At 36.8% G+C, this 12,056-nt stretch overlaps 1 protein-coding gene across 1 annotated transcript in view; it reads right to left on the reverse strand.

Annotated features, from left to right (window-relative positions):
* Nucleotides 1–12,056, reverse strand: part of LOC149230005 (nuclear pore complex protein) — a 396,423-nt gene that overhangs the window by 43,335 nt on the left and 341,032 nt on the right. Inside the window, exons 26-28 of the mRNA XM_089381174.1 lie at nt 5,239–5,380; nt 1,809–1,969; nt 1,466–1,585 (exon numbers count right to left, since the gene is read on the reverse strand). Of these exons, the coding sequence (XP_089237300.1) occupies nt 1,466–1,585; nt 1,809–1,969; nt 5,239–5,380 (423 nt within the window). The remainder of the gene's footprint in view (nt 1–1,465; nt 1,586–1,808; nt 1,970–5,238; nt 5,381–12,056) is intronic.

The raw sequence follows: 12,056 nt of genomic DNA on the forward strand, positions 1-12,056 counted from the left end.
TGCCAGGCTTTACAGCCCTCCAAACTAGCTTCTGCAGGGGTCTCGGCCCTCTTCTCCTGAACAGAACAAATTTCGACCAGAACACAGAGAATTTGCTACGAACTTGTGCACAGAATTCTGCCTTATGAACTCGGCCAGCAGTCCCTGATCTCGGCTTTAACAGAACATAAGACGACACCAAACTCGTCCCTTTCTCCACTTCAGATCAGCTCCTCTAGGTATGCAGCCAGATCAGATTAATTCTTCTCTTGATCATTGCACTTGTGATGTATGTGAATGAAATCCTTATTACCTTCTATTTATAGAGTTCTTGACTGGTTTCATTTGCCATCAAGGGTCACACTACATTTGCCAAGCCGACATAAAAAATTTGTTTAAACTCCATAAAAATAATACAAAAAAATTATTTTCATTCAACCAACACCACTCATTGAAACCTTTGGTGCCCCTTAGCCCTCCAAGGGTGCCCCTCATGCTCTCAATGATCAAACCATCAAAATCTCTACTTGGTTTCACGCCCACAACTTTGGGTACAAAACCCACCGCTTGGGTATAACCATATACTTGTCCACAAAGCCCATGTGGTTCAAACTTCAAACTTCTCCCAAACCCTGGGAGTACCTCTCAAGCTACACAAATTAACAACAAAAGCTTCCTGAACTTCTAAAGTCCTAAAGTCTTTTATATTCAGAAGTGTATGCTCTCCTCTTGCCTCATTAGAGGATCCTGAGGAACAAAAGATTTCTGAACTTCTGTAATGTTCATATAATAATAATAATAAGAATAAGAATTTTCACTTTGATATCCTTGCAAGTCCTAGCATATTTACCATATCTGTTATCATGACTATTATTGTCCTATGCCCTGTGAGTTTGCCTTATTTACTGTATCTGTTATTGTGACAGCTTATTGTGACTGTTATTGTCATATGCCCTGTGACTTGTGTACCATTGATATCTGTTGTATCTAAGAAAATTAGGCTTCTGGGCTCAAAAACATGCTTACACGGTAGTACTGCCACAAAAGAAAGGTAAAAAGCTGCAGCAATGGTAACCATATTTTTAGCATTACCTGAGCAACCCAATAATAGGTATTAGGCATTCCATAGTTGTGTCTGTAAACCCTCTTTTAGATATGATTCTGATGACAGCTATTTCCTTTTAAAAACCCATTGTACTTAATTGCCGGATTTTAGTTTGGCCTCTAATCGCTTCTAACATTATATAAGAATCACAGGAAACAGAAAGATTTTACATCTACAAAATGCTCTACCCATCTTCCTTGAATCACACCTATGTAGATACTTTTCTATGAGCATTCCCTTGCAAACAAAATGAATGAGGAAAATCAACAACAACAACAACAAAACCATAGAAACTGGAAGACAACTGTATATAGAATATAAAGTCTAAAAAACATCAGGTTTAGCTCTCATTATACCAAAATAAAGGAAGAATATATCTACCTGCAGCTGCTGCTGACTGAACAAACGATGTAATCCAGAATCTGGGGATGCAATCAGTTCAACTAACTCATTGTGGAACTGATGTACACCATCCGGCAAGTCCGCTAATGAGATTCTAATCTGTAAATGAACCCAGAAAACTATCTCAGCTGATTGTCCAGAGAAGTATTTGCATGACTAGACAAATTTAAATCCCAAGCACAAGTAATGACATTTACGGAACCTCTGCTTGTTATACAGACCCAGTCATCAGTAACCCAGACATAAAATCCTTTCTGAAAGCTACAGAACAAATCCAATGTGAAAAATACAGTATTAGAAAGAGTAATATGAAAACATTTACCTGCATACAACGAAGGATGAGTTCAGGAATGCAGCATCTGCGGCAGAGACCCTGAACAATAAACTTTGCTGGAGCTTCATGGAAACCTTCTTTATTTATGTACCAGGCATCAAGTTGGAAAACTTCAAGTGCTACACCTTCTTCGAAGTGTTCTAGTTCACCTATTATAAGCATGGAACATATGCAAATCATTGTTAAAGACCTTGAATGTAATTTAATTGTTCTGGAAATAGAGAATTTTCAAAAATGAATTCTGCATCTATCCACTTACATATCATATATGACGTTAACTCATTCCTTTTCCTAGTTTTAAGAATTAACATATGGGCCAAAGAATTTATAGATTCACGATTATAGAAATTAAGCATATGGGCTAAACTGAGATCTGCACTAAAGTAGAGAAGGTTCATAGCAGTGTTACTTGGGAGCGGGAGCAAACGCAGGGAGCAGGAGCGAAAACGGGTGCGGGAGCAACATTTTCAGAAGCTCCTGGTTTGGGAGCGAATCCCGGAGCGTTTTTTATATAATATATATTTTTTATATTTTGATACATATATGTCAACAAAAACATGTAGAATGATGAATTAGATATAAAAAAAAAAAAAAAAAAAATACATAGATTGAACCATATAACAACAATCATCTAGAATTTATAATCTTCATCAACCACATCCACAAGTTAGTAACATAGTAACATACAGCATATTGAGTCTCATGATTCATCAATCTTAAAGTTTCAAGCTTTCAAAATTAATATATAACATTTATCATCATTGATCGCCAAAGTTGTACTTGTAAGCTAAGTGTAACCATTACAACAAATAATATCTAACAATGAAACAACTTTCAACTTTCATGAAGCATCATATTCATAATTCATTACTGATGAGTTATAATTGCCAACTTCAAACTTAAATTGTCATATATTGTTTAAAAAAATATCATAATAAATATGAAAGATTCAATAGTTATAAAAACTACTAGAAACTAGAAAAGACAAGTAAATCTATTATCTATTGCTTATGCTTGGGCCTCTTGCCACCACGAGAAATGTCTAATTTTTTAGTCTTGTTGGAAAATTAGGATCTTTGTCATTACCTCTGTATCTGTATAGGGATCTTTGTCATTAATATCACCCTCTAAGCATTAACATAAGATAGAAAAAGCATAACATGTCAAGTCAAGATTTTGTTTGAGTGATGCGTACATTTTTAGGAGGGTCATGATAGAGGAGTTCAACAACCAATGTCACTAACATCAAGGTACATAGAGGGGTTGGTGCTCTTGATTAAATATGAGTTCCATACCCTAATACATGACAAAATTCAATGGAAACATTGCAATCCCCCAATCCCGAAATCCTGAAAAACTGATAAGTCTGTTGGATTTTGAATGAAATCTAAAATTCTACTTTCTCCATATGAAATCCAATGAGGTCGGAACCACTCTCAAACATCCTGAGTCATTTCATGGTAATGTTAAGAATTTAACATTACCATGAATCGCATATCAATACTAGGGCCATAGGCTTGATCATTAAGCTACCCCACTCAAAACTTATTTGTTTCTTTGAAAAAAAATTGCATTTGGAACATCACTGCAAATTTTTTTTTGCAAAAAAGGCTAAACGCTCCCTCCTCGGGAGCGTTTTCAAGAGCGCGCTCTTGAGGTGCTCTAGAGGCACTCCCGCTCGGAATGCAAATTGGGAGTGGAAGCGAGAGGGCGGGGGGCGCTCCCCCGCAACCTTGGTTCATAGCCAGTTGTACCAGCAAATCACTTTACATGTGACTTGACTGTGGCAGCCTAGGTCCACACACACACACACAAAAGACAGAAAGGTATATCACCTCCACCACACCGGAAGAATTTTAAAATAGGTGATAATATCGGAATTATCGCGATATTATCGCCAAAAGACATTTTTCTGACATTATCACTGGAATTTATCGTGATAATTTGCCCAAGTGAAATTATCGAGAGACGAATGGAAATTATCGCCCTGCTGAAAAAAAACATGGATATAAGTTGCAGTTTGTGTTTTTTCCAGGTCATTTTGTTTTCCCTTATGCTAAGATTGAGCTCTGAGGGTTGTGTGAGTCTTGCGACCATTTTTAATCAAGCAAACAATGGGAAATCCATAGTTTTATTTTGTCATCCACTGAGCATTTTTGGAGTTGAGATTTACTCCAATATTCCATGTCCATATTTATTATTTCCAAGTATATAAAAAATGCCTTCCTTTTCTTTGTTTTCCAAGATTAATAATTTAATATATACTATAAATGTAGAGTCTACATCTTTTTATCCTCTTTTGAATTTCCACATTTGTTTTTTGTGGTAGATCCAAAACCTGAAAATTTAATCAGAGCTCTACAAAATGGCAATCCAAATGTGGGAATATGGTGAGCCATGTGAGCATGATAATAGAGCAAAGCTGAGGTGCAAGCTCTGTGGAATGGAAATGTTTGGCTGAATCAACCGCTTGAAATACCACCTTGCCAAAATCCCAGGGCATGATGTGCATGTTTTCCCTACAGCTACCCCAAACATTGTCCTTATTGCAAAGAACTCAATTCGTGATACTACTAGAAAGAGAGAACCACAAGCTTAGCAGATTATCGTTATAGACTTATAGTATCTAGAATCTAGATGCCTCATGATGATCATCTCATGAGATACATTTATTTTTATTTTAATGTGATTTTGTATTAAGTTTAACTTTTAACTATTATATTGTCAGAACTCAGAACTTATGACTAAGGAGTCAAGACAAAATGACAAATATCATATTTCAGACTTCAGTATCTAGTAGTAATATCTACATCTTATACATTTTATATTGTAGTTTTATAATTTTATTTTCATATTTGTGTGACAATGTGTTTGTTAATTGTTTGATGTTGATGTTTGCTAAGTGCTTTAAAGGAATAAATTTGAAAAAATGTCATATTTCAGTATCTACTATCTAGTATCAATGATTGATGTACCACTTGACATCTTATACATTTTATATTGTATTTATCTTCATATTTGTAAGATAATGTGTTTGTTTGATGTTGATGTTGCTTTAAAAGAATAAAATTTTGAAAAAAAAATTATTATTTTTGTATTTTTTTCAAGTTCCCCGATATTGCTGATGAATTAAATTTTGGACCCCCAACAATAAATTGTTGATAACGATAAATGTAACATTAATATATATAATCTTTAGCCCATAATTTAAGTTCTTAAAAGTGCAAAAATTATAAATTAAAACCATAATATAGCATGCAAAATATTTTACTGTGATTGCACAAAATTATATCCATTTCTTCTTAGAAACATTTTTCACAATAAGTGCTGCAGCTGTTTCAAATATGGAAAACAACAATAACAATCCCATTGCATATTCAACTTAAATAAAACTGACAAGAAACCATGTTTCAAATACCCTTAAAAGCAGCCGCCATGACAGATGCGAGAAGACCACCATCTTCAGCGGTGCAGGGGCCGATTCCATCACCTTTTAATGCTGTGCAGCGTAAAAAAACATTGATGCAGTATTCATCTCCTGTGCAAATAGAAATGTCAACCTGCAGGTTTAATTTTCAACAGCATCAGTGTTTATTTTGCCAGTGGAACAGAGATATCTCAAACAAAAAGATGAATACTTGATTTACATCCTAACTTGTAAACGCATTACATGTATCACTTCCAATCTCTTTAATATTTATAAAATGGCATGAATGCAAAAACAGTAGGGAAGTGAAATGGAAACTTACAAGTAGCAGCTTTCCTATGAATTATTAGTCCCACATGTCACATCACTATGCAAACTCTGTTTTACATTTTTCATCACTTTATAACCCACACATTATTTTTTCATTTCTGAATAGCAGTATTCTTTTCCTAGTTAACATTCTTGTAATTTTTTATTGCTACCTACATTACTTAAATGTGAAGATTGCATGGCATAATTGTATGTGTGCATAGCATTGCCTCGTCGCATTGGCAATGTTTTCGCTCAGATTGTACAGGCACGGTGTGACAATGACTCAAGTCGATGGTTGTCACTCTAATCCCTGACCTCTCCGTTCTAGCTATCTCCCAACAACAGGCTATCAGGGGTAGTCCCTATGGAAGATGGAAATGAAGGACAAGTTGGCAACCAACGAGTCCGGGAGACACGATTGAATGGCCTAGCCACTTGGTTGATTTAGCAAGCGCTTACTGATTAGATTGAATTCTTAATTAGACTAGTGCCTAATGGAGTCAACTTGCTTTAGATCGATTAAGGACCATGTGACTTGATGAACAATCGTTGCTTGAATGCTTTACTATCCTATATGCCATGCAAATCCTATGACTTAGTTGTGATGCAAGAATATTGATTGCTTTTAATTAGATGCCTACTCTAGGTGTATCCTTCTTCTGAACTATTTTGAAGCTAGTCTCTAGAGTAGGTTGTGAGAAAGAGGCCAAGGAGAAGCAAGCAGAGACTTTATTAACGATATCTCCCCTTAGGTATTAACCACTCAGTGCCTCTGGTGCTGCAAAGACTGTGGCTCTGACGACTGCAAGGTCACCATGCTAACCACTAAAGAGGTGCTAGGCTCCTCAAGCTAGATGAGAAAGGTGGTACATAGATAGGGCTAGTAGCACTATTAGCCCACCTCTATCCATTGGCGAGAGGGGAAAAATCTTCTAGATGGATTTTATTGGTTGATCGAGCAAAACATCATGAGTTGATCATAAAGTAGCATTGGAATAGTTGACTTGTTCTATGTGCAAGTGTTCATACATTTGATCCTTCCCATAGGATGGATTGGCGAGAGATTATGAGTTGCTATTCTATTGATGGGATGATTCTTGGGAGATACTCTTAGCCAGGGGCATAGCACAGCAAAATCCCTTAGGCTTGGGCAATGATGATTGGCCATGGTGGCATTGGGATCCAGTTGGATCTATTAATGGCCAGATGACTCAAAGATTGGTTTGGGATCTGGGTACTAAGGGATCCATTCATGTTTGGTTAACATGGAGGCATGATGTGACCCAATGGTTCGTATGGGATCCGCGTATCAATGTATAGATGCCTATACAATGGACAAATGCAAATTGCTTGAGGGCAAACAATCCTAGGGTGGGAGGATTTGTAATGTCCCCATTTCTAGTTTCCTTTATAATATAGTTAGGATGGATTTCCAGGGTGTGTGATGGCCAAGTCACAGGACCCAAATTATGTCATCAGAGGTCCAAGAGGGGTTTTGAGGAGTTTTATGAGGGTCGACAGGGATCGCTCACTGTATTTCATCATCAGGGTCAGTTCTGCACAACTTATTCTTGGTTCAGCTGCATTCCAACAATTTCCATAAAACAAGGTTATAATCAACATATTTTAATTAAAAACGTTAAAGGTGTGGATGGGAGCAAAAGATTTGGAGAAACACCTTAATAGCTCTTTGGAACCATAATGAAGAGATCTACAAGATGGGATGGTGAGAAGTGGTTTCCAATGGCCGGAGAAAGTATGGTGGCCAATTAATCATTTCCTAGGATTAAAAGTGACTTTAATTAGTCAATTTATTAATCAAAAAGGGGAAAAGTGCCTAACTAGATAAAAAAAGCCAAAAGGGGAAAAGTGACTTAAATAAAATAAATTAAAAGTCACTTAAATAAAGTAAAGGGGAGAATCTTCTAGAATGGCAATAAAATAATAAAATAAATACTTCTAGAAGGTTGGAGAGCCATCCATCAAGTCTTTAAAAGGAAGGGAAGCAAATCATTCGTAACATCTTGGAGTTGTGATATTTTCTATTGGAAAGGTTTAAGAACGCCGTTCTCAGCTTTCAGCAAGCCCCGTGACGAAAACCCATGGGTTTCCTTTTGTGAGTTGGACGAAAACCCAACCCACTGTTGAGGAGATTTCATCCAGAAATCTCACGGAGTTTCAACAGCATCAGTTGGAGATCAGATCTGGAGCAGATCTGTGGATTGGCGTGGGGATCATTCAAATCTCCAATTTGGGTGTTATTTTCAGTTCAGATTTGAGAAAGCCAGACTTAACACTGTAGCATATCTTTCGTGAGGTCGGATCTAGTTTGCAGTAGTTTGGAGGTTTCTATATCAGCCATTCCCCAGTTATTTGTATGGGCATGTAACACCAATCTTATATTAATATAAATAAGCTGATATTTGTTGCAGTTGTCTCGTATTGTAATTGTCGCATTTTATCTTAATTTGCCAGAGTAGCAGCAGTTATTGACTTTTGGGTTTTATATATGTTATTTCTGGCAAATTCTCTCGAATAATTTGGTGGATTTGCATGGTATTTTTGGAAAAAAAAATTAACAGCATAATTTTCTGAACAAAATATCCCGTAATATAATACAAATATTTAAAACTGGATATTACACAGCTTCAAAATTCAAAAAGATGTGAATAGATTACAACACAGAAAAAGATAGGCATGTCTTTTCATCCATATGCTTTGAGGCCAGCATTTCTTAAGGGGAAGGGAATGTTATGAACATGAATGTGAAAAAATACAAATAATAGATAATATAAATAATAATTATGAAAAAGCATGCTGCAAAGGGCATGACTCCTATGAAAGAGCACTCTCACCTAGTACATAAACGGGGGCCTCATTCTATTATTAAACTATGTCAATACATTCATACATTTATTCAATATATACTAATTTATCCTAGATGGGTAGTTTTTAATTCCAATTCTTCTCAATTATTTAATCTGTGAGCCAGGTTTGGCTGTTGCATCAAACTGAACACATATCTCATATTAACAAGGGCATCTAAATATTAAGTGTTCCCTTGCCTCTGTCTCCTATCGATGGCAAATATGGCATAATCTCTTATTCTGTGGTATATGGTGTTAAGCGTCTTCCCGAAGCCCATATGAGCCCACCCTGAACTAGCCCACTGGGATCCTAACTCCATCCATGCACTGCCAAAGTGTGTAAGCAGACGCACAATGAAGCCATCTCTAAGCTCATATTTCTGCTGTAAATTCGTATTTCAGATTTAACCCTAAGGCAGAAAGCTCATAAGAAATATATCCAGGATATCTGGAGGTTGACAAGAAATTTCTGAATTTGCCGTAAGCGAATTTGAAAATTTCCAAATTATTTGTAGAAATTTATCAACATTTTCCACATTAATTTCTGAAGTCTATTGTTTAATCTCATCTTGCTAAATTCATTCAACTTTTCTTGAAGTTGACAACATTATTTACCACTTTTATCTAGTTCTTGACTTTAATATTTTATTCTTGTTTATAAACCAAAAATTGTGGATTCTTTTTCTCTGAGTATTTCATTCGCAGATCTTATCATCTAACATTCTGCTACTTCCCATTTTAAGCAATCAATTTCATTAGTGAGGCAATAATTTTAATTTTGTAAATCACATCTTAAAGGTTTGATTTAGAATTTCATCCCCAACCCATTCCAAAGTTCCTAAGCACATGGGAACTCCAGGAACAAGTCCCCACCAATGTTTTAAAAACTGGAACTAGTGACCGGACAGGTCCACCTAATGAACCGGGTTTCGAACCTGAACCAGTCAAACCAGGACTGGTCATGTCTAAACCAACCGGTTTTAAAAAAATACATTAAATAATTAATTTTTAATGAAAATAAACTATTTTTAAGATTTAAAACCATGAAAGCCAATAGAGACAAAATATGCAAAGATTGCTCATTTATATACCGTGTAAAGGTGAAAATATCAAAATGGCACCGAGTGCAATACATATCATCGACAAAATACATAAGCAATGAGGCTCTAAATGGCCTCTAGAGTGCGAAAACAAAGCCTACAAACTATGGGGCCACTGGCATACTACAAGCCTACATATATGATAATAGTGATCAGCATTATCACTTGAAACTTCTCATGAGTCATTATGATCAAACTCAGGTCGTTGAGTCTCGACTCCCAAACTTTGCAACTACTTGAATCACAAAATTCTCTATTGGTTCAGTGACTTGAGTCTCAAACTTCTGGAGGTATTCTACCCTAGTATGTCCTATTGAGTCATTTGGTGCTTCACATGGCTTTACATGGCCTCCTATCCCAGCCAAGTGTTGCTTGAACCTGTTAATACCCCCTCCAATAGATTTTTGGCAATATTTGCAGATCATTTTGCCATCAATCATATCACAATGAGCCCATGCAATATCCTTGGCTTTTGGAGGCATGATGACTACTACTTAGCTTAAATTCTTTGTTGTTCCACTACTCCAGCAAAAACTCAACACTCTCCAAGCTCCCAATCAAACTCACAAAAACTCCAAATGAGATGTGTGAGGCAAATGAGGAGTTGAACTCTTTTTAAAGGCTTGGAGAGGGTATTTTTAGAAAAAAAGAACCCTTATTTTCCCTCCAAAACACCCTACAAACTTGGAAAACCGTGTTGTGTGGGTCCTCCACAGCCTTGGCAGCTAACCGACCGGTTTAGGATGGAACCGGCCAGTTAGGACCGGTTTTACCCTTTTTTGGGCGAAATGAAGGGTCAAACAAGGTTTTTCTGTCGGTTTGACCTGGTGGGCTAGCTAATAAGACGGTTTGACCAGTTACCAGTTCAAACTGGCTGGTTTTTAAAACACTGGTCGCAACACATGTTCTCATGAAACTATTATTCTATTACAATATGGCAATTAGCATTCAAATGGTAAAACCAAGAGAGGCATAGAAAACAAAATGTTTCTGAAGCATGAAAATGAATGAAGAAAAATGGATTCCATAACCACGTCAAAACTAATTTCACCACAACAAAGTGAATGACATTAACACAATAAAATTAGTCTAGCCATAATAAACCATAGTTGATCACTTTTCCAAACTATAAAGGTAATAATCATAGCACATTGGATATCACAGACGATCTGACAAAACTTCTAAACAAACAGAGATTCAATGATTTGATTCGACAAGAGTTAATCATGGGAAGCAATTTCCAAATTCTGGGGTAACATGACAAACTAACACATCAAAAAAGATAGTCAAATTTGTATTTTCATGTTTTAAATTTCCCTCCCCATTTAATCAATCCCTAATTTAGTTATTTATTTTCAAAAATGCTTAGTATATTCCTAGTATGACTTAATTTATGCCTATCATTTTATCCATATTACTTCACAAAAGCACAAAAATTGTTGATATGTGGTAGCATTGGATGTGCTCTAGCCATGAAAATTGGTGGAGAGGCTAAAGCACATGAGATCTCCAAAACCCAGAAATCTTTTGGAGAAATTCTACCAAGATGAGGAGATATTAAAATAATTAATATTTTTAACGGGGTCCTAACTGTAAACTTAGGAAAATTAAAATATTAATGTGTATTCATATAATTTTGGTTAGAAGGTTCCAAGAGATGAGGATCAAGCCAAATTTAATCTAAGTCGTTGATTAGGGACTTAATCTCGGTTGTTGAAGACTCAAGTATACGAGGAGGCTTGAGGGTCAGTGGGAGATACACCAAATTGATCAGTCAGTTTGATTTTCTGGAGCAGAGTTTGCTGAGAGAATTGAGGCAGTGATCTGTTGCAGCGAGGGGCAGTTCGGCATAAGGCTGAGAATACATAGCAGAGAGGCAAAGATAGTGCCAGAGAGACAGCGCAAAGCCTGGAGATGCTGATGAAAAGGCAACTGGGAGCTACACAGAGGTTGAAGAGGCCAGCGTGGCTGACGCAGAGGGTCTGAGAGCTGACACAGAGAGCCAAGGAGCTGACACAAAGGCGTTAGTAGCTGCGCAGAGGCTAGCAAAGCTGACGCAGGGCCAAGAGGCAGCGCCGGGAGATTTTCATGGGACAAACTGAGTGCTAGTGAGCTGAGAGGGTGACGCAGTCCCTATCAGAGTGAAGCAAAGCAGTGGAAGCTGCCATAGTTGTTGTGGGATCATTCATCCGGTGATTGATCAGCTAGAATATCGGTCTTCGAGGAGAGGTACTACTACCGAGGGCATTCTCTGTTGGGTGAGCCATTTCTGTCGCCCTAGTTGTATTCAGAAACTGCATAGTAATAAAACCCTCATATCTGTTGCACCAGTTTTCCTGCATTGGGTTTTTCTGGGGACGATTGTCCAAAAATAATGGTGTCCCTTGTGTGTTTGTCTCAGTTATTTCAGTTGTTGATCTGTATATGAGTTAAGGTTGCATTTGTGTTTATTTCAGTATTTATATTTATAAATAAATTGTTAATGGAATAAACAAGTAGGAGAAATTAAACCAGATAATGTAGTAGGGAT

The sequence above is a fragment of the Pinus tabuliformis genome, chromosome J (assembly GCF_031772625.1).
Source record: "Pinus tabuliformis cultivar Carrire ecotype Pingquan chromosome J, CPIR1, whole genome shotgun sequence".
NCBI classification, from domain to species: Eukaryota; Viridiplantae; Streptophyta; class Pinopsida; order Pinales; family Pinaceae; genus Pinus; species Pinus tabuliformis.